Source organism: Myiozetetes cayanensis, unplaced genomic scaffold (genome assembly GCF_022539395.1).
Source record: "Myiozetetes cayanensis isolate MyiCay16 unplaced genomic scaffold, myiCay2020 scf5-8, whole genome shotgun sequence".
Classification (NCBI taxonomy): Eukaryota; Metazoa; Chordata; class Aves; order Passeriformes; family Tyrannidae; genus Myiozetetes; species Myiozetetes cayanensis.
In genome coordinates, this window is record NW_026087742.1 from 57921741 (window position 1) to 57945328 (window position 23588).

At 42.9% G+C, this 23588-nt stretch overlaps 1 protein-coding gene across 2 annotated transcripts in view; it reads left to right on the forward strand.

Annotated features, from left to right (window-relative positions):
* Window positions 1-4928: 4928 nt before the first annotated feature.
* The window catches only part of DGKH (diacylglycerol kinase eta), a 162553-nt gene continuing 143893 nt past the window's right edge, over window positions 4929-23588 (forward strand). For both annotated transcript variants that reach the window (XM_050331892.1, XM_050331894.1), the window contains exons 1-2: window positions 4929-5071; window positions 11376-11561. In XM_050331892.1, the coding sequence (XP_050187849.1) occupies window positions 5015-5071; window positions 11376-11561 (243 nt within the window). In that variant the 5' untranslated portion in view covers window positions 4929-5014. The remainder of the gene's footprint in view (window positions 5072-11375; window positions 11562-23588) is intronic.

Here is a 23588-nt window from a genome sequence, read left to right on the forward strand (position 1 = left end):
GCTACAAGAAACATCTCTGGAAGTGTGAGCTGAGAGGTCAGAGATGAGAATGAAATTAGGTTGGTTGAGAGTGGAAATGTGTGACAACAGTATCTAAACCCACCAAAAGTAATTACTGAAGAGGCATGGAATGGGTTCTACATATTCATGGGGAATGAAAATTGCAGACAGAAAATTTAGATAATTCACTAACTACATCCTGTAGGAAGGATATGAAGTCCTGGTCATCAGGGTTTGAAGGGCTATGAGATTGGAGGTATTTTTATGAAACCAAGCTAGAATACCTTAAATCTGGTTCAGGAATATCCTTAAGCGAATGTATGTATGTGGCCTCAGCCAGGAGCACTGACAGAGGTCATCAGTGAAGGATAGCAGCAAACTGAGAAATCGCCATCTGCAGCCATCTGTGCTTTCAGATAAATTTTTTTTTCTGACTTTCAGGGTACCTGTTGCACTTTAGCAGAAAGGAGGAGTGGTCAAATGAGTGGGATAACAAAGACATCCCCCCAGGTGTCCACAAGGGAAAACACCATTCAGCACCATTAGTACCTGATGCTGCCACTTACAAGGAGGTGTTGAGGTGGTTATCCATGACAGCAGAACAAACAGGAGGTGCTGACACTGGCAGGGGGTGTGGAATTTAGAAGGGGAAATTAAAATACTGGGAAGGAAATGAAGTGAATGGTGGATTGTCCCTCCATGGCTCTGCTGCTGCCCCAGTAAAACACTTTTTCCCAAGGCCTTTTTTCTCAGTGATTTCTTTCTTCCTAAAGCACTTCATTTAGAAAATAGACAAATTTCTTCCAGCTGCATAAATAAGTTCCCACTTGTAAACCCCAAAACTCCAGGGAATTGTTCAAAAGCATCCTGTCACTTACAGGTAGGTACATGCAGAAGCGGTAATTAGAGTAATGAGAGGAATAAAAATAATGAAGAGAAAATGCACACTGTGGAGAAAGTCTATGAAAGAAAACTGTAGGCTAAAAACATTTCTCAGATGCCAATGTGTGAGTCTCAAGCACCAGGCACTGTAAACTTGGAGAAATGTAGAATTTCTACAATAGTTTGGATGCTCTCACAAACAGCAAGAATTGGATTTCAAGGCAGCAATCAGAATGTTACTGAAAAAATATACCTTTATTTTTTAAATTACTCATTCTGTTACTTCAGTTACCGGAGAAGTATGTGTATTTTAATGCATTTATCCTTTTAATGATGCACTGCAGGTTGTTGCTACCTGTCTGTCTGGCAGGAACTATCCAACTACCATGTTGATGAAATCATACGTTCACATATTATGCAAAATTATTTAACAGGAAAAAAAGAAAAAAAAAAAAAGGCCAACTGGCATGCTTACAGTCAGGAGAATGAAGAACAACATTTCCTTGAAGAATTTACTCAAAACAGGTTTGATACTGCATGCCAAATAAAGAAGGAAGTTTCATGTTAGCATGAATTGATGAAAATTAGTGTATACTCTTTATGTGATGTATGCTAAAGGTAATGCTCATGGAAAAATACAGAAAAAAAAGCTTATTTTTTTAGTGCCTTTCTTGCTCGAATTAGGGAAAAAAAGTTGAAAGCTCCTTTTTTCACCCTCAGAGAATGAAAATGCTTAAAAAGGTGAGGAAATTTTTATAAATGTCTAAGCACAGCATTGGAAACAAAATCTGTATGTTTCAGTGTGTCAAACTATTTTCAATGTGCTTCATGCAAAAGAAAATGTCAATATAGATATATTTGCTTTGCTGATCCATTTTTCACTGAGCCTTTAAGGGCAGGCAATACAAGAGAAGAAGGGAGATGAGGCACCTTTGAACACAGCAGATAGAGCAGACTACCAAGAAATTCAACCCTTAATGTCTAGACTAAGTGGAAAAACTTTAAAAAGATAAAAAACCTCCCAAATAATCCAAACAAACAACATGGCTTGGAATAAAATCAAAAAAAATCAGAATGAAATGAAATCAACCCCCAGGCTGTGTTGGAGATGTTTTGATGCAGTTTGGTAGACCAGACTGGAGAACCACTGTCTGTCCCTGACCCAGTTGTGGAGATCTGACTCCAGTGAGCTCTACTCCCAGCCCAACTTCACATCTTTTCAAGGGGACAGATGGTCACTCCTTGTTTTAGCAGGCAGCTCTTCTACCCCTCACTAACAAATCTTAGGTGCTTTCTTCCCCTAAAGTGTGGGTTGTCACATCTTTGCCTTGGACCTGACTTCAGTTCTCTTGGCCCTCTATAAATGTGGCAGCATGCCCCTGAACAAAAAACCCCAGTAATCCTGTGATTCTGATATCTGTCTTCATATCTATGTTGGCTTTGACAGAATTAATTTTTTCAGCAAAATACTGGGCCTGTGATTTTCAGCCACTTCAGCCAAGCAGCAGAGAGACCCCAGTCTCACCAGGAACTGTGCCCTTCACTCTGGTGAGCAGAGCTCACACACAGGGAAATCACACAGGGCCGGGCTCCTTAGCAAAGGCAGAAATCTGTTTCCTTCACAGAAAGAAGTGAAAAACAAGATTTGGCATTCAGGAGCCCAAAAGGTCAGGGCTGAGCTGAATTGCATTGCATGGATTTCATTTAGGACCCAGCAGAATCTGTGCAGCGACTGATGCCTGTCCTCCTTATCCAACAAGACCTTGAAACATACCTTCAACCTAAGTAGGTTGTTGTAATCTTCTGGGGCCTATACTAGCTTTCCACTTATGGAAACCAAGCTTTGAACTCCAGGGGATGAAATGAGGTGAACACGATTGTGCATCTGGTCACAGGTATAAGATTCAGGGCACATGAAAGAGAAAAGGAGGGTGAAGGCATAGCAAAAATCTGAATTTCAGGGCGAAAGAGTACATATAGTTTGTGAACTGAAGAAGTAACTTCAAGAGTTTTAAGAGAGTCGGCGTTTGTGGGTCAGCAAGCAAGGAAATGCGAGAGACTAGCAGGACATGTATTTCACTGCAGGTGACTTGCACCACAAAGTCCCAGCATGACCAAAGCTAAAGAGGTCAGATGTTGAGAGGTATAAACAACCATCATGTGAGATCCTCCAGTGCATCATGAGGAAAGGAGGGGAGCTGACTAATCTTACTCTTACACTCATTCTTAGCGTAAAGCCCTTTATAGTATGACATTCCTCAGCAGTATCTCATACTCAGGGAACAAAAGGAAGGAGACCAGACATCTTTGGGCAACTGTTGCTCACTTTAGAACACTCCCTTCCAAAAATCAAACTTCTCTAAGTCATCTTGTTTGCTTCCTTCTGAGGTTATGTTCTTACCATCAAGGCAGTTCATCAACAGACTGATGATAAACTTATTGCCAACAAAAATAGTTCCTTTTTCTACAGCTGGAAGAAATGCAGCAATTTCAGTTCCTCAAATGAGCTGTGCTGCTGTGGCAATTCTTTGAGCCTGGCTTAGGGGTACACCATCTTAACTTGATGGGTGTTTTCTATAGCCTTAGTTAAACCCATAGATAGGACTTGACCTTTTCTCACCAATAGTTTTGTAAATTGATGATGTACTTTGCAAAAGCTAAAGCTCAGATGGTAGTGTGCCGTTTTTTGGTAAAAAAGGCTTTAAAACACAAAGAAAATGAACATATACATAAATAAACTATTATAAATGTGGATTCCTTTACTATTTCTTGTGAAATCCAACTCCTTTTCCATGTTTGCATTTATCACGTAGATGATTCGGAGATAACTTTTTGTAATCGAGCTAGAGCAAATCCAAAAGGGCAGGCTGAAACTGGGTTGAAGAACACTGTTATTTTGGATGGTGACTGAGCTTCATTTTTTTCATTCTTTCCTCCAGTCCTACTTTTTCACATACCCTGCTATTCCACAACAACAGGAAGAAACCAATGAGTGAAAGCGTTATTAGGAGATACAACATCCACTTGAAGAGTCGTAATGCCTGGTGTTCAAGGGGATGCTGGTAGCGAGTACACTGAGAAGGCTGAAGTACACACACTGGGTAATAATAATAGGTGTGATGGAGGGCAGACAAATCCTGCTACTTCATAAGGTAGGCGTGGTGGCCATGGAAATTAGAATCACTCTCTGTCAGACATGGCCTACACATTCGTGTTGGCTGTTCCACAGTGGCTATGCCGTGTCCCAGCTCCTAAGAGCATGTCTTAACGTATCCATGGGACTACCTGGCCCCTCTGTGGGGGAACGAGGTGCGATTTAACCCTCAATTTAACATCCAAAGGGTATTAAATGGGCCTTCAGAGCCTTCACGGGGGCGGGCAGAGGGCTGCCCTAGCAACAGGGTCTTAACCCTGACGCCTGCCAGCCCCCAGCGAAGGCTCGCTCGGGTCAGGGCGATGAGGGGAGCAGTGTGATCCGGGGGGCAGAGCTGTGCGCTCCCTTCAGGGCGCCCCACGACGCCCAGCCGGGCCCGTCGGGGTCGCAGACCCCGCTCTCTGCCCCCTCACCAAGCCAACGGGGCCAGGGCCGGGCACAGGGTAGGCGGTGTATCCCCGGCGGGGCACAAGCGGCTCCCGGAGCACCGAGGAGCTTCCCCCCGCGCCGCGGGGCGCATCCTCGCTCCCCGCCGCGACGCCGACAGCCGAAGCGGCCGTAAACCGGCTTACGCCCAAGGCGATTTGTCCGTAATCCGCTGGGCTTCCCGCGACGGGAGGGGCGGCCGGGGAGCCCCCGGGGCGGCGCGGCGGGGCGGGCTCCGCTCCGCGCACCGCCGGACACGGCGGCGGGGATGGGAGCGGCGCGGCAGCTGCAGGCCGGCTCCCCCGGGAGCCACCGCTGAGCCCGGTGGCCGTGGGAGGGAGAGGAGCCGGGCGGGGAGGGAGGAGGGGGCCTGGACGGGGCAGGGGGAGAAAAGGGAGGAGCGGGGCCAGGGTGGGGGGAGGACGAGCGGCGCCGGGGAAGCGCTGCCAGCCGGAGCAGAGGCAGCGGCGCGAAGGAGGCGCAGCCCGGCGGACACGGCTCCGCTGCCCGTCGGCGATCTCCCCGCGGAGGTTGGAGATCTGCTGCGGGGTGATGGAGGAGCATGGGTACCCTTCCTATAGCACTCGCAGCCCCGCCTGGGAGGAGCTGGTAGGTACATGCGTGCCTTGCCTTTACACAGGCATTTCCTACCCTTTTTCCTGCCTGTATTGTTCGGCCGGGGGGTCGGGCTGTCATCCTTATCTGTGCCCTCCAGCCTCCCCTTCCCTTCTTCCGACCCCGCTCCACGCCAGAGCCCGACCACCGGCGCTCGTCCCCTCCCCGCAGTGAGCGGAGGGGTAGCAGCCTTTCGCCCCCGCCGTGTCCGGCCATTTGCTGGCGGGCTTGTCCCTCTGGGATACGGGGAGTTCATTGCCCTTTCTGAGTTTCACTCCCCGGGTGGAAAGCCTGGGATTAGCACCGAGAGCCTTGCCTCCAACTTTGCCGGTGTGGAGGGGGGTGGGTTGGATGTTGATACCATTAAACGCCTTCTCTTAGCATAGCAAAAGCAACGTGTCCAAGCAGCGTTGGGAGGCAGTTTCCAGAAAGACACTTTCCCCCCCTTCTGTAGCCAGGCTGGAAATCGTTTCCATCGCGTCGGCAAAGTGGGCTGGGGATGGGCGTACCCTACTGTCACCCTGCTTTGTGGGGTATGGGTAAAGTGTGTGCCTTTGGGTTGCAACGAAGGGAGGGCAGTGCCCAAAACTAGCCGTGAGGAAAGCTGCGGTGCGGTGGCTTTGCGGTTTGTTTAAGCAACTCGAAGACCCTCCTTCCAGCCAAAGGAAATCATGTCACCGGCATCCTCAGCAGGCGATAAAATCAGATTTCCCTTTTCAGAGCAGTCTGGTCCCGGTCTTGGACTTTTCTCCATTGTGCAAACACACACACATCAGGCAGGGAAGGCTAAAAATAGGCTTTGGGTAACTGCTTGGGAGATTTCAGGCTATCTGAAGAGGTCAAGGCTAGGCTGTTTCTGGCCCTGAACTTGGTGAGGCAACATGAAGCTTGGACCCATGCCACTGCCAGACTCCTCTTTAGATAGCTTTGCCATGTTTTGCTAACTCCTTGTGTTGGTCCACGCCCCCTGGTTTTACTTGTAAACCCAGTTTTAAGGAGCAGACAGGAGAGAGCTACACTTTGTCTGGATCACTGTGTGCATTCTCAGGACAACAGCAGATGAGCCCTGGAGATACCCACAGTGAATTAAGTTTACTCCCTCCCTTGTTATGATCTGTAGCCCTCCCAAATACATTTGTACTATCCTCATTTTTGTTGTGAAGCTGAACATCCCCCTTCACTGCCCTCTGCAGTCCTCAAGCCCCGAAACTGTTGCCGGAGATGCAGCTGTGATAGGGAAAACAGCTGTATGCGTGTTCCGGTAACATGGAGCTGATACCGAAAGGATCAGGCAAGAGAAACCCGAGATTTTTGCCTGGAGAGATGAAGACGTCGTGGGAGGAAGGCAGCGAAGCCGATTCCCGCGAACACGTTATCCTATTAAGAAGTGACATTTAAATTGCTGCCGTCATCCAAAACTCAGCCGAAACTCGGGAGGCAGATGGATTGCAGCCCCTCTCTGCTTGGAAATGCAGAATCTTGGCTGAAACGTCCAAATCCTTTTCCTTCTGTGACCAGGGCTTAGATAAACAAGGAGCACTTTTTTTTTTTTTCCCCCCCTCTCCATTTCCCCCTCCCCCATTAAGGGCTAGGATTTGGGTCATGTTTATCATTTCATTGCTGCATTTGTTAAAGAGTACACCCATGAATGCAGTTTTAAGGTTAACCACTGCACTGATTTCCTTTACCAGACTAATTTCAGTTGATCCACTCAATCATTTGCCTGGTAACCTGCCGGTAAAATACATAGTCTTTGTGGCAAAAGCCACATTGTCCTTTGCATCTGCTCATAAGCAGGCTTTTTATGATAATGGGGGCAAAGGGAGATTTCGGTGAAGATCTGCATGATGAAGGGGAAAAAATAGTACACAGACATCTCCCCTGCTCTCAAAACACAGGAAAAAGAGCAGCAGGCTAGGGGAAACTTTACTGCAGGTTTTGAACCTGTGAAAATTAATTATCTATGCAAATCATCAGACTATTGGGAATTGCTCTTCTTACAGTTTTTCTGAGAAATAAGTGATGGACATCAAATGCAGCCACAACTCCTTTGCCTATCCGGTTTGAAGTTGTCTGTGTACTAATTCAAATTTCTATAAAATTCTTTCTTTTAACTTGCAACTCCCTTTTTAATGGAAAACCTCTTCCTGAATCCACTAAGAATTGCATTAGACCCTCCCCATAATGGAGCTAAGTAAATGTGATATAAAACGTAAGGCGTTCTTCCAAGAGAAAATCGATGGTGTTACACTAAAAATGTGCATAATACATATCTTACAAAGCTCTAGACCCAACTTTGATATTTTTCATGAGACCTGAGTCTTGGCTTTACCTTCCTCTTGAAATGTGCTAAGTCCTAACACATGTGCAAAGCGTCTTTTTATTTTTATGACCTTCACTTGTTTGGACTTTTTCATTCTGAAGCATGGTTTAGTAAGGTTTTCTCAACATTGTAACCTACAGGTTACAGGATTGCCTTGGCTAATCCCAAACCAACCACAAGCGATGTAGTTATAGTCTTTAACAGTGGTATGGATACATTTGTTATATTTTAGCTTCCTCTTTGGCAAGTAAGGAAGCCAAGAAATAATAATATCACTAACTTGATCTGCAGAGGGAGTTCAGACAGGCAGATGTGAAATGAACTCGTTCAGAGTGGGGAGCCCAGTTTAAAACTCTATTTATCACTAACCACCAAAATTAGGAAAGATTCAGTAAAATCTTTTAAACATGGCAAACAGGGTTAAACATTGTTGACCTGACAGATATACCACTATTGATCCAAATCCCCTCAGAACAACTTTTTGAGGTGAAGGATAAAAAAGTATTACCCTTCAGTTTATAGATACCAAAGTGACCTAGAGAAAAAGAGGTAGATATGCTTGTTATGAAGGGAATCAATCTTAGAGCTGGAATCAAATAATGCAGTAATCTGTACTATAAACTATAATCTCCAGCGCAGATAGAGTGCATGAGTATTTGATTTTTTTTTTCTACACTGCATATGCATTTTATCAACACATATTCTATTATTGGGACTCAATGTGGTTAAAATGTTTTCACAGTGTATATAAAATGTATACAATATCACAATGTAAATAGTGAATAGAAAGAGCAGCTCATCAGCTGATATTAATTGCCATAGCACAAATGATGTCAGCAGAGCTGTTTTTTATCAGTAGTATCTGTTGAGCATTTTCCTTTAAATGCCAACGTTTTTTTAGGCTTTTCACCAGCCTTCCCTCGCTTTAGTTAGGAAATTTAAGGTCATTACTAAGTAGTGTAAAACAGAGAATGTTAAATGAAAGACACAGTGCATGCAGATATTGCATGTGTTTTAATGGCTGCATATAGTCCCACATTGTTCGAGAGCCTGACTTGCAGAAGTCTAGTGCTACCAACTGTACTACAGTATTTGTAGATATGTTCACTGAGCTGACATCAATCACCTGGGAGAAATTCAACTGTGAGATGAAGCAATAAAAGTCAAGTTGCAAATCCTTATTGAGGTGAACTTTCATGGCTACCTTAGGCAGCTTTACCTGGGTAAAAGCTGGAACTGGACCCTGATTTTTGATTAATACTTTGAAAAGAAGAACAAGTGGAAATGGTGAGATCCTTAAAATGTTGTGCATGGACAACGTATATGTTTGTAGAAAAAACTTTCTGTGCTAACATGAATAACTCCTGTACTTTCAACAATGCTTTACACTTACTTGGTTTCTCCATTTTGAAAAATGCTGTAAACATTAGGTGACTGCAAATTTTAGAGCCTGTAATTTTACAGAAGCCACTATATTCTTCTCAGAAACCATATGCACATTGAATGGCACATGAGGGACATTTCCTATTATTTGTAGATTTAGGTTATTACTACTAAAATCTTCACCTTAAGTAACCTGAGAAAACGTCCCTAGTCCTTTTTTATTTTTTCCTATGGCACTGAAGTTTATCAAGATATGATGAAAGAGACTTGCTTGTAAGTGAAAGGCAGGTGTATTCTTTCCTGGTAGCCCCACTTTTTGTTTGGACAGGGAAGATCACAACGGGGCAGCCCGTGTGAGGATGGATACCCATGCAGGTACCCTCTGAATGGCGCAGGAAGTGTGCAGCAGCTAGTGCTGATAATTAAGCTCCTAAAGGGAACAGAAGTTGAAAAATAGTATTTATTATCTAAAAGTAACTAGTGTTGCTCAGCTGGTACTATTTAACTGAGTTGAATTAAAAAGATTAGTCCGGCTTGCTGGTGTTCTGTTAGCACCAAGAGTTCTTCAAATCACAGTTACTATTACATACATGTTAGCATTAATTAGCAAACTATGTTTCATTGTCCTCTTGTGATATTCAATTATCATTTACCTTAAAATAATCAAGGAGTTGCAGTAAGATATGTTCTGGCATAATTTGCTATTGCTGAAATTAAGATGGGGAAGAGAAAGAGAGAGGGTGGAAAGACAAAGTGTCCATAGACATTGCTCTTAACTATCTTAGCTGTGCCCTAAATTAATTCACTGGAAGCAATATATACTTGCACTTGCTCAAGTTTGATCCATGCTTTTGAAAAAGGAGAAGTCCCTCTCAGGTGAAGAGTGAGACAAGACAGAATTATCCCTTAGTTTCACAATTAGCCTGTAAGGAAAAGGACCTATATGAGAACTTCACATACTTTGAGATGTGGCATTAATGGTCAGATTTAGGCCTTATTATTATTCTAATAGGAAATGTAGGTGATTTCATCAAAATTCCTTTAAAATATAACTTAATAGGTATTTTGACTTTTTTAATGTTACTTTTGACAATTTTTAAAGTATAACCCAATAGAAGTGATCCTATGTGGAGAAGCGTAGTACAATCACATTTGAAGTACCTGGTGCAGTAATACAGAACTAAGCTACAAGACCTGCAAGGCTTCATGGAAATACGTACTTTCCCCTACTCTGAATAAAAGTCCCAAAAAAAGAAACTGGATACTCTGGACTATATAAAATTAAGACCATGGCAAAGTGTCTACAGCATACACTAGATAGTACACTGTGGGTTTGTTTCTCACTAACTGCTTTGTATTTAGGTACTCCAGCATTTTATTAAGATATTTCAGTTCCCTTTCTAGAAATATAAATAGAATTGTGGGGATATATAAACCACAAGTATTGATTGCTTTCTTATGTTTAATCCAGCCCATGCAGCTAGAAGTTGTGTGTTTTGTTTAGTATTGCTGTGATTTAAATGCTTATTTTGAACACTGACTACATACAAGCCACAATAATTTTCGAAGTCCCACAATTCAGAACATGTGGTGACATTTCGAGATCGTGCGAGCTGCCAGATCTGAGATTAAAAGGGAAAACTGACCCTTTCTTTCTCCAGAAGTAAAGGCTGCTCTTTTACAAAGACAAAAATTAAATAGAATAATATGAAAATTAAGCTATTAGGAGAAAACAACTGGAAAGCAATGGATGCATTTGCTAAAACTGTCCGGCGCTTTGGCACTGATGGACAGATACCACGGGGTCGGCTGGCTGGAGGCACAGATAAGGAATCCATCGCGTTAGATGCCGGCCGTCCGGTCCCGAACAGACATGCTGCTCTCCCAGGGGAGAGCCCTCGGCCAGGAAGGGGCAGCGGCAGGGCACGCCACCGGCGCCCGCAGCCGGCCGCTTTCGCAGCCCTCGCGTTCAGAGCTCGACCCTTGCCCCGCACCGGGGGTGCCTCGGTGCCACAAGGCGCACGGCGGTGCCCGGCGCGGGGCGGGAGGTGTTCGCTCCGATGCCGCGTCCCACCTCCCGGCCACGCCGGCACATCCGGGGAAGCCCGGGCAGGTGCGGGGGCGCCGGGCACCCTCCCCGCTCCTGCTTCGTCCCCGGGACTCGCCCCGGCGCTCACCTGCGGAGCGGGCACCCCCACCCCTGAGGCGGCTCGGCCGGCACCCGGCGCCCCCTGGAGCCGGCGGCCGCCTGGGCGGCTCCCCCTGGGCAGGGGCGCAGGGGGCCGGGCCCATCCTGCCCGGCCCCGCCCGCCGGCGGGTGGCGGTGCCCCAGTGCCTGCGAGCGGGCAGAGGCGCCCGGCGTGGCCCGCGGCCCTTCCCCGCGAGCGGGGGCGGCGGAAGATGGCGGCCGGGCGGGCCGCCCCGCTCCGCCAGAGCCCGGCGTACCCCGGCCGCCACCGCCTCCGTCCCCGCCCCTCCGCACCGCCTCTTTCCCCACCCTCCCGCGTCTCCTCCTCCTCCTCCTCCTCCCCGGGGAGGGGAGCGGCAGCGACTGCCCTGGCTGAGCCGGGCTCGTGTGCTCTCTCTCGGTAGGAGTCCGGGAAGATGGCCGGGGCCGAGTCGGGGATGAGCGGCGCCGGGATCCCGCAGCAGCCCCAGCCTCAACCCCCGGCGGCGGCGGCGGGGCCGGCGGACGAGTCGTCGGACAGCGAAGGGGAGCACGAGGGCCCCCAGAAACTCATCCGGAAAGTGTCCACCTCGGGCCAGATCCGCAGCAAGGTAAGGGGGGCAGGAACCGGCCAGCCCAGCCACCTTCGGGGCCGCTTTCTCCATCCCTATTCCAGAGCGGGCTAGCCCGGAGCCGGGGGCGGCCGCTGCATCCCGCCCGCATCCCCGGGAGCGGCGGCGGGGGGGGTAAGGCAGCCGTGCCTCTTCCTTCCTTCCCTCTCCCCTCCTCCCCATCCAGCTGTTGCGTCCACATCTGTCCCCGGCTGGCAGGAAGAGCCCCCCGGGGCGGCGGGGCTCCGCGGGGCCGGAGGGGAAGCCGCCTGCCCCGGCGACCGGCAGCCGCCCTGCCCTGCCGGGCGTCCTGGGTGTGGGGGAAGCGGCGGGCTGCCTCCCTCCCTCCCTCCTTCCCTCCGGCTCCTCTTCCTTGGCGGCGGGCACCGCTGCCGCGGGGTTCCCGCCCTGCTGCCCCTCGGCGCGGGTGGGCTGGCTCAGCAAGCCCTTCCTCACCAACTTTTTTCATGCCCGCACCTACCCTTTCTTGTTCATCCCTGATGCCAGGGGCCGCCGCCGTACGGCCCCGCCAGAGCGGCAAGCACCGAGCCCGGGGGGGCATGCCGGGCTCCCGTTCGGGAGCGGGAGTGCCGCGAGGGAGAGAAACGCGGTTTCCAGTTTGAAAGGCACCTCGCGGAAAGAGGAGTAAACTTCTATACATCCTCGCTCGTGGGGACTGGTTATGTAGAGCAGCTGTCAAAATTTCACCTTCATGCAGTTTTTTTGGCTGTCTCGGACTGCCAAAGTTAATTCCCAGTGGAAATAATTTTTTTTTCGTGGATGGTGTATTTATATAACTTCCCCCCCCACCCCTCCCGAGAAATCAACAAGCATGCATTTGAACTTATAAAAATAATGAGACCTGACTTACTTTCTCTGTAGAAGTATCCCATGACGTACTACAAAGCATAGTCTACAGTTAGTGATCAGGTCTGCACAAAACCCCATTGGGGAAAGCTTATGGATGCGGTGACACCAAGATCAGTTATTTTGCTGGAAGTGTGTTGTTTGAGGGGCATAGTGACTCAATACAGCCCCAGACAGATCAAACTTAGAGCTTAATTTCTACACAATAGCTCATGTGGCATTGTGTCCTTTACAGAGGACCCATTAAAGTTAGTTTGTGGAGTCCTGTCAGATTGGCGCTGTTCTTCCCTTGAGCTTTTGCTTCACATTAGGTACAAAAAGGCAGCCTTAGACAGAAAACTAGGTAGATAAACAGTAGTATTATTCCTTTATGTGAGGTGGAAAGCAGTTTTTCCCTGAAACCTCCTAAACATGTTGTGTCATTCCACATTACTGCTAAATGTTAATTTTGCTTTTGCAGATTTTAGGCCTGGCTGAAATGTTATTATAGTAGATAATATACAACTGTTGCATTGTGTTGGAAATGTAGTCCTACAGAAACTTTCAACTTTAACATGCTTCTGTGTGGTGGTCTTCAAAATGTTTTAAAAGTGACAGAACACAATGCCTATATTAGCTGTAATGGGGCTAAGTGCATTTGAAGGTTTGCTCTGAGAGAGGCTGATACTTGCATAAGGAAAACATGCAGATTATTTGTTGCCTTAGGTTTGTGAGTTCGAGATCCCAGCCAACTCTTGCCAACTGTTACAGATTGGTGGGATATTCTGTATCTGAGGGCTGTGAATGAATGCAGAGCTCTGATCCGCTGAAGATCTAAGGCACCTCTACAAAGTGATACTTTTGCTTATCCTAGTTTGCTTCTCAGTTCTATTTCTGTGAATCAGATATATATAGGAAAAACTGTCTGCTGACATAATTGGAGTCATAAAGTGTTGTTTGGTTGCAATTTACAGTGTAACTCCGAATATAAATATCTTTCTTTCCATTTAATTAAAAGTGATATATCATTGTTAAAGATGAGACCCATGTTAAATAATTCAGTAGCACTTTATTTTATAACTCACGATGCATTATTTAAAAGTAGCTATATTTAGACAGACAACTCCCGTTTAGTTTAAGGGTGTTGTATGTTTGCTGTTGTAGTAGTTGGTGATCAGTGGTTACATGAAACCACTAGAACAAGGAACATCAGGGAGCTGCTTTTTTGCCCAGCTAGTCCCTTTCATTCAAATTAGATTTGTTAAGCTTCACTGACTTGGTGGATGTGTTTGTAAGCTAAGGTTTTAATTAAATGGATTGGGTTTGTCTTACGTCTAAGAATAGACTTCTGAAAAAACACAAAACATGTATATTACATTTATCATTGATGCTTCTGGGCCATTTAAGACTGTGCTATTTTTCTCCAGAGGTTGCTTATTTACTTGAGGCATTTCAGTAACATGGTATTGATTCCTTAGCTCAGCACTATACCCCAAAGTCTCTGCTGGTAATTGTTTTTATTTTACTTAAGGAAGATGTTATTTTTAGATGTTTTGGTACAGTTCATCATTTGTGAAAGCTACCATATGGTGATATTTTGCAGATAGAATCACTCAGGAGCAGATTTTTTTAACATGTGTATAATAAGATCGAGCAAATATATGTATGAAAGCAAATCTGCTTTCGTAGCACAAGCATAAACCTAAAGATTTCTAACACCAGTAGTGCTCAAAGGGAGAGTACAAGTTATGATGCAAAGGACTAAACTATTCTTTGGGCCAACATTTTGTTTGTCACTAGGAACTGTTTGCTCAAGCCCATACTTGGTTATAGAAGGACACTGCAGCAGTAGATATTTTTAGGGGGGTTAGGACCAAAACTGATTAGCACTTTTGTGAGGTTAAAGCCAGGATCTTTAAACCTTGTTCTGGAAGTTGTTGCATCCGTGGAGTTTGTGTGTGTTCCCTGAAGGAAATGCAAGCGAATAAATAGGTGACAGATACCCTATGAAGTTTAACCCCTTTTGAGCCAAAATCCCTAACAGAGAGTGTTGAAACAATTCTTGGTTTTGTCACATCTATTTACTGTTCTCCCTCCTCCCTGACCTCCCATTCTGAGAGACCTGAATATTTAATACATAAAAAGTGTGTTGGTTAAAAACATTTTAAGAATATATATTTTGGTTTTGTGAGAACTTTGGAAAACTGCAGTCAGACAGTTTTGAAGCAGTATATATGACAATGTACTAAAAGGGTTATATTGGAGATTGAATTCATGGAAAGTTTTCTGTGCGTCTGTGTTAAACTTGGCTTCTTCACTTTTAAAGATGCTGGTTGAGACGTGCAGTGTCAGTGCCTTCCTTAAACAGATGACTTCAGTTCTTGGGGTTACAGCCTGAAAACTGCCTGTCATCAGCTGGCTTCTAGTTTCCTTAAAGTTAGTCACTAATGCAAAGTACATTCCTTAAAAAGATGGCCATGCTTCAGTTCTTTATAGTTGGAATGTGTCAAGAAGGGAAGGTTCAAATCAGAGCTGACGTTTTTGCTCTTTAAATTCTGCTCACCTCGAGGATGGGTAAATTAATAGAGATTAATAAATAAAATAGTCCCTGCATACTAGGAAGCAGAGTTGTCAAATGAGCACAGTTACAGGTCCTGCTCTTCTCTTGAGTACTCTGCTAAAAAATGGATTTGAAGAATAGCACTTTTATCACTGACCTGGCTTCCTCCTTTAGCGGGTCCATGTCCAGTTAATGCAAAAGCTCTACTGGATATGTGTTGTGCTCTCAAATCTGCATTGGGTATCTGACCTGTGTCTATTTTTGTATGAGGCAGGCATTCTGGAGCAGAAAATATAAATCAGAAAATGCAAGAAAATAGGGGGCATTGAGCAAAATAAATGTACTTGTAGGGTATGTGGGAGAAGGCTTTCTTCCTCTCTTTCACCTCCAGTGGTTTTTATTAGTAATGAAATTGCTGCAACATGGGAGATATTCAGAAACATGAGTGTGTTACGATTAGTGGAGATAATATGGTGTTGTTTCATTAAACGGAAAGAGTTGTTACTAGAATTTTCTTATCTGAGGCCTTAGTATATTTTTGAGGTATCCTAAATCATTATGGAGTAATAAAAGTAAATTAATTAAATTCCCCACTGTGATTTTATTGGCCTTAGCGGATAACACCAGCCATTTAGGAACTGAGCCTTCAGAAAGTTTCTAACCTTTTCCATATGGTGACATTTGACAGTGCCAAGTCCCAGTAGTCACTTCCTGTTTGTTTCTTGTATACATTTCTCTCAGATTACCATAGCTTGTTAATTCACCTACTTGTGAAGTGCTGTGGGTGATACCAGCGTTATACTGTGTGAGCATCATTCTCTGCAATGTAATCTACTTTGCCTAGTTTTGATGGTTCCCAATCTACTCAAATAAATAGTGGTTGATTCCTTTTTGCTTAAGGAAACATGATTTTTTATGCAACAAAAGTTCTCAGGAAAATGCCATGGTAGCAAAGTTTACCCTAGTGGGGATCCTTTATATGCATTAGGATTGTGTGAATCTGCAGAGCTTCAAAATACATTGCAATTTGTAATTTATTCGGAAACTGAAGCAGTATGAATAGTGTCACTAAACTTCGTGTTTACACAGCATGGGGCAGAACTGAAGTGACCAAGTGCAAAGCAATCAACTTCAAGTTCTTGGCACCTGATAATATTCACAGAAGAGACTGAAGAGTGCTGCAGGATATCTGTCTTCAGTATTCATATTTTCCATCATTTTCATTCTGCAGATAAATTAGTTGTACTGTATATCCATCCTTAGTAAAATATTTGACCATCCTCCCCCTCCCCCCCCCAAACTGTTGTAAAATCTGGCAAATTTGTTTTCCTTCCCTCATCCTGGGGACTTTAACCTATTTTTAAAGTGAAATATTTAGAATCAGTTCATTAGTGTATGTTCCTGATACATGCAGATATGCATACTTATGCACAGGGCAATATATTTTAAGTTTTCACATACAGATGTATACATATATATATATATATAGTATTCCGTTCCAGAATATCTCTGGGCAAAGAAAACAAGTAAAACCAGCATGTAATGGTGTGCAATATTTGTTGCTTCTTATAATTGCTGTGTCTCTATATAAGCTTTCAAAAAAGAGTACATTAATGGAAAATTTCAGCCAAATACCTGATAGTTTGGGGAAGTTAAAAATGACTGAATACACTACGTAGAAGTAAGCAGGGTTAGAATGGAAAGAGTTACACTATTTAAGGCACAGTGGTCATTACCACTCCAAATTCTGACTCGTGTTTGTATAAAACTGAAATGAAATCTCCTAAGGCATTTTAGTGATGCATGTATTGGCAAAGCTTAAATTGCTAGCTAAGTACCAGAAAGGAGGAGCTTGTAACATTTTTCAGTAGGTATTTTGCAAGCAGGTCTTCAAAGGATGTTGCTTTTGGGTTTTTTTTCCTTTCTGGAATCTTTCACTTATTAATGCTATTTTGTAGTGTAAGATAACAGGAGTTACACTTTTTTTTTTTTTTTTCTCCCAGCCAGCTGGCAAGCCATGAATGTGAAAAAAAGACAAGATAATCACACTCATTTTTAATGTAAGGTTTTGATTGTTTTGTGTTTTGTTCCAAGGAGCTGGGGAATGCTTTACTGCCAAAAAGATCAGGTGAAACACATTGAATTTATTGTGTACTTTAGAGAGAATTCCTGTTTTTTAAGAAGCATAAGAAGAGACTAATCCAAGAATAAATGACGACTGGGAATCCCTTTCTGAGATGCCTTATCTTGTGAACTTCATGTGCGCAGTCCCGGAGACACATAACAGCCGTGCCAGAGCTCAAGAAAGGACTATTCTATAGCTGGGTCTTTGTCCATGTAAGGCTATATAGATAATTTACAAACATTTTGAATTGTTTCCAACAGTTAGGTCAGAATGCAGGATGCAAGACTGCTGTATGACTACTGTATGACTACTGGATGACTAGTTGGATTTGCCAAATTAGTTTGGATATCTAAAGCAGAATACCTAGAATTACAGTGGTTTTGTAATTGAAGTAGTGATTAAAAGAATAGTCTCTTTGGCTATCACAAAACCTTTATCTGGAGGGAAGTATTGAAATTCTCTGGGCTAGCTTAAGACAATAAAAGGCAGTTCAGACTAATCTTTTTGCTCTGGAACTCCAAAAGGCTAAATATATATATATATATATATTTGAAAACAATGTACTTCTCATTTTGTTTGAACTCTGACAAACCATGCTTCTGGCAAGGGATCTATAGAGGAATGTACATCGTTTGGAGACCTAAAAATCTTCTTAGCACAGCAAGAAGGTAATGTGTGGATTCATTGAAGCTCAGAATATGGAGTTTTGGGTATAAAAGAATGCTCTGTAGTCATGCTGTTTTGGTTGTTCTCCTCTGATAGGGATAATTAAGACATAGTTTCATGTCTTGTGAGAGTAGTTCAGTAGCTTACTTGCAAGGGAACCACAAGACCAGTATTTTGTTCTGATTGGCCATTAAGTTTTTGAGTTGTTTATTTGTTTTTTTAAATTATTTGTAAAGTACGGGGAAGTGATGTTATAATGTTATTGACAGAAGGTAGCTTTGTTTTTGTTTCTTTTTTTTTTTTTTTCAGTTTGATACTTTAATATCTAGATTTTGTCTTTTACAAAAAGAGATAACTTTCTTTCACCTTTGTATCTGCCACCTTCTTACATTACTGTTTTATCCTTTCCCCCTCAGCCTCAAAAAAATCAAGTTCCATTTTCCGAGATCTTCTTCGAAAAACCTAAGAAGAGGCTACTAAATAACACTGTTGTTACCATACCTCTATTATACTAAGTTCAAGTCATGACTCTCAATTTGGTAGCAATGGGGGAAAGAAGAAAAAAAAAAAAAGGCAAGCCTGTCTCAGGGGCATCCATAAATTACACCCCCTATATCCTAATAAAAAGAAACCTCATTCTTTTGTAATGTAAACAATGCATTTATCATAGCAAACAAGCTTAATGTTGACCCAAAATAAGTATTGTTTCACTGATATGCTAAAATCAAGACCACAACCTTAGATGCTACTTAAAATTAATTAAGAGATTTATTCTAATGCAACTTTTAAGCACCTACTGAAACACTTCAGTCGTGCTTTACACTTTAATGTGATTAATTACTTCTTAAAATTAAGCCAGTGCTTAAATGCTCATGGGATGTGGGCCATAAAAATTTTGTATGTGAAGTCAGAACGTGGTTGACTTACAAAGCTTTTACCATGTAGGAATTATCCTGATATATATTGCACAATTATGAAGAAAGAGCAAATAATTTATTTTTCTAGCTAAGTTTTTCGTTTGGATAATATTTCTGTTTAGGAATATTTCACCACTTGGATACTGAAAGCACATTAACAAAAACCTGAGCTGTACTCTTGGGAGAGTTAGCATTATTGTAATAAATTCAGCAAGCTTTTACACTTGATGAGAATTTATTTGTTTATTAGATGGGCAGCATGAGATTTATGATGATCTAGACAATTCATTTCCTTGCCTTTAAGCGCTTGAGGTTTGGAAATTGTGTGAGATTGCACTACTTTATTGTCACTTAGCAACCTGAATAGGGTTTTGAAACTGAGTAGTAGCTTGTGGGTGGCAAGTTTCCCTATATGTTTGCTGGGTGGGAAGCAACAGGAGTCCTTCTGTGGGCAGCCGCTGGGAGGATGTGTGTCCAGCGCTTGCCAGGGTCTTTCTAGACCTGCTTGCTGAGGAGAACCGGCTGTGCCCTCAGTGTAATTTTGCACTTCTGGCATAGTTCCATGCTGGGAAGATCTACTGAGGTTTTTTGTGCCTGCAGAGATTTAAGTGGATATAAAGGACTGTCCTGCTGCTCTGGTCAGTTATGTCCTGTTGTGTGGTTGCTTAAATTTAGCAATTGAGCTTGAATGGCTTCAGTTTGACAGCTGGTAGTCCTTATTGCTACTGTGATACTCTGGAGTGAGAGGGAGATCAGTGTCTTCCCTGCTGGTGGGAAGGGTGGCTTGCTTTGGTTCAGCTAAGGATGTTGGAAAGGATCAGCGTGGCTAACCAGCAGTCCCAGCTGCCCATCGGGCAGAGACGTCTTCCCTCCCTGTGCACACTCTCTGTTGACCATGAGGACAGGCACATACTTCTATGTTTGTTGTAATGCTCCCATAGAGACATCTTACTTTGTGTTCTCTCCCTCCTTTCCTGCCTACTACTGTCACTGTTTCTTCAGGAATTTGAACAGAGAAAGGGTGGCATGCCTTTTCCTTTCAGTCTGTGCCTCTGCAAAGTTTCTCCCAATAATTCCCATAAAAAGAGGAGGTACCAGAGACCATAAAGTTTGTTGGGCGTGGAGTCTTGGAGAGGGTGCAGATATATGATGTTGCTTCTTTCAGTAGTTTCACCTTTCACTGCCTTCTCCTTCAGTGGTACTGATCAATCCTGGGAGCAGAGGGTTCACTGTGGAGCTATTGACTTGAAAACTAATGCACCCTTTTTGCTGATTTTTCAGCTATACTCATTTTCTGCCTGATGTGTTGGGGAGCTTCATGTGGGTTACTCTCTTGACAAACATTGTTTTACCTCAGTCTTGTAGATCTGTTAAAGTGAAAAAAGAGACCACAAAAGGTAAAAGAGGATTTGTGAGTCAAGGATCCCATCACTGAATGGTGATGTTCATAGTAATGTTCATGGTGTAAACAGTAATTCTTTCTATTGTATATTAACAAGACATTTATAATTTGTGGATTCTGCCTGGGATGAATGCAGAGGGGATGCAGATCTGCAATGGGGAGCTGGTGTGAGTGAGTTACTTGGGTGTGAGGTGAAAAACCAATGTTTCTGATTCAATCCAAACTTTTAAGAAAATAAAAAATATTTTTGTCATTTACACAGGTTCACATTACAGACAAAACCAGGAATAACTTTCAGAACCATCTCTCTGATCTTGTTAAACTTGATTTTCTTTCTCCTGAGTGAACTTGTTTAAACAAACTTTTCATGTAAGCCAGAAATTTGCATTATAATGGTTTTATAGGGGGAAATCAGAATTTAAGAAAACGTAACTCAGTTGACTGCATCTTGGGGTTTTTTTTGTTATGAATGAATGTTGAGCTAATAAACATGATTATATGATGCTTCTGGAAGCAAAGAAAAGACTTTTAACTGTACTGAGTCCACTGATTAACATTTTGTAGAGAGAACATTGACAAAAATGTGCCTCAAGACTATGTGCAGGTAAGATAAAATTTATACCTGAGATGCTTTACTGGTTAGGCTGGTGATCTCCAACCTTCACGATCCACTGGCAAATAATGTCTCAAAAATTCAAAGGCAGGTTACACAATTTAGGGTCTGTGCTTTTGTATCCCGTCTACTAGATGACAGGTTTTTCCCTTGCCCTACTTTGTAATTTTATAAAAGACATTAAAAAATACTCCAGGCTTCAGAGAGTTGTCAGATTTCTGTCTATGCCCCCAGTGCTGCATTGCAAAATTCTGTTCTGCTGCTTCTTCAGCGTTTCAAAAGAATTGAAGGTCCTGGTAAGTACAGAACTTCTGACGAGTTCTTGTCAAAAGCAAGCTATTAAATGTGCTGGCAGTGTCAAGCTCTATGCTTAAGGACCCGTCAGTGCTTTTGTGTATTATCTCATGTTACCTACTGTTTCCAGGTAAATGCAACTGCAGTGAACAGCTTTTTTTAAAAAGAACATATAATTGTAATTCCAGTTTCTTTAAGCTTTGTGTTTTTCCGTAGTTCTGAGTGTACGTACGCTTCAGATGATCTTACTTCATGCTTAGAGACCAGTAATTAGAGCCCACTAATTCTGTGCACGTGTGTGTGTGTGTGCAAACCATGCATAACATGCCAACCCCCTTTTTTTTCATATAGTTGCAGTGTGCACCATTGAGGAGGAGATAAAAGGAGTTAACATCACGGGTTCTACTTCTTCCCCCCGCTCCCTTCATCAGCCAGGGATCTGCTGCCAACAATTTTACAAAGGCTTCTATTTCAAATTACCTTTTGAGCTTGTGATAAACCTGTGTCCCTGAAAGGTTGTCTTATGGTAAGGTGTTGGAAATGACAGGGATATCTTATATTTTTCTTATTTGAGTAAAAACAAATAGAAATAAGTCACAGTCAGGGCATGAGGCAAATGAGCTTCTGCTGAATTTTACAGATGATTATACCTTTTCTTCAAAATATATACCAAGGTTATTTATAGCTGATCCAGAGTTTAAATTACTATGTGTAGGTGTGAGAGGTTATAGAGAGGGACTTTTTATAGAAAAAATATTTATGAATGTTATTACAGGATCATAATAGCAATCTGGGTTGGAAGACACTTCGGAGGTCATCTGTCCCACCCCCATGCTCAGAGCAAGGACATTTTCAAGGCACCATTTGGTTGCCCAGAGCTGTGTCTCTGAATGTCTTACAGATCAATAGAATATGGTTCCTGATTTATTTCAAATTGAGTATTCTCTCTTCCTTTTATGCAGCTGTTGAGGATAATCTGTGTTGCTGAGGAAGGTTTGTCAGTATTTTTAAGCCTGCCTAAATAGCTTTCAAAGCAAAAAAAAAAACAAAACCAAACCTACTTTTCAATGGTACAACTTTAAGAAAGGTTTTGAAAAAGGAAAGTGCCTTTCTTCTCCCCTCCCCTCCCCTCCACTCCCCTCCCATGGTGTGGTTGCTGCTATTTATAGATTTAGTAGTGTGCCAGTGTACACTTATTATACCTAATTAGAAACATTATAAATAACTTGTTGTTTGCATTACAGATAAAGCTTTATGATTGCAGATCAATGCCATGGAATCATGTCATGCCTTATCAAGGTCTAAAGTCTTCTGTCTCTAAATTAAACCTCCCTGAACTGATTGCTCTTTTTGAAAAGTCTTCCTACTATGGTTGTGATTTATTTGCCTTAAGACTGTTTGTATGTCGCTTTAGTTAATATTTGAAAGCTAGAATTTGAAGAGGAGCTCAGGGGAAATGGGAAGTCCTGTAAAAGGAAATTGCAAGAACTTAAATTATCTCTACCTTTTTTTTTTTCTTTCTTTCTTTCTGCTGTCATTCTGTATCACATTTGATGACTTGAAGTTTGACAAATGTACATGTCTCACAAAGTTGTGGGTGCCTGGATAGTGCTGCACCATGTTCGCCATTCTTCCTACAACACTGGGTCTGGCCGTGGATGTGAATCTTCACCTCTTGCAGGTGGGGACAGATGACTCAGAAGTCATGAGTGTGGTACAGAAAAAGACCCATCTACATGCAGCAAGGAAATACATTGCACAGGGACTTGATAAAATGTAGACTTCTTAGCCATTTGTGTTCTGGATATACTTTTAATGCTTCCCCTCTGGTAAATTGTTTATCATGGAAGTGATTATAAAACTTTTCAAACTGTGTAGTTTAGTTGGTAGACTGTGTCTCCTGTTTGAGCCCAAGCTTCATCTTACTTGACCTTGGACCACATAAACTTTGTCAGTTGTTGCTAACACTAGTAGTCAGTTTTACCACAGCATATGGTGATGGAGAAATACTGATTCCAACTCTTCTCCACAAGGTGTTTAGCAATACTAAATTTCTGATTCTTGATGTGACAAAATTCTGAATTTTGTCATGTATGGAAAAGCACTTCTGTGTTCTTCTCTGTTTGGGGAGGTATGTAATATAACTTGAACAGAAAGAAATTTATACAAAGCTGTATGACAGAAAAAAATATGCAGTATCCACAGGAAAAAAAAAAAGTAGATGGTAGCACTGAATTTTGCTTGAAATATTTGATCAACAGCTAAGGCCTAAGAATGTATGCAAATTTGTATTAGAAATATATATAATAGAACTTTTGTTCTCTAGGTAGTACAAAGTGTATACAATTATTATTCATCTTGATAAATATAAATAACCAAAAATGTTCTGACATCTAAGGTTTAATGATGGCTTTTGTTTTAATTGCTAAATTACCTTATTCTTAGATGGAAAGGTTGAAAATCACTAGCAGTATCTTGAGTTTAGACTGAGTTTTCCTATTCTTTAAAGGCTTCTAAATTTCACTGAATCTGCACTTTATTTTTACTCTAGGGAATGGAGTTTACAGGGGGAATTTCTATACATGCTATCTGAAAATTGCTTGT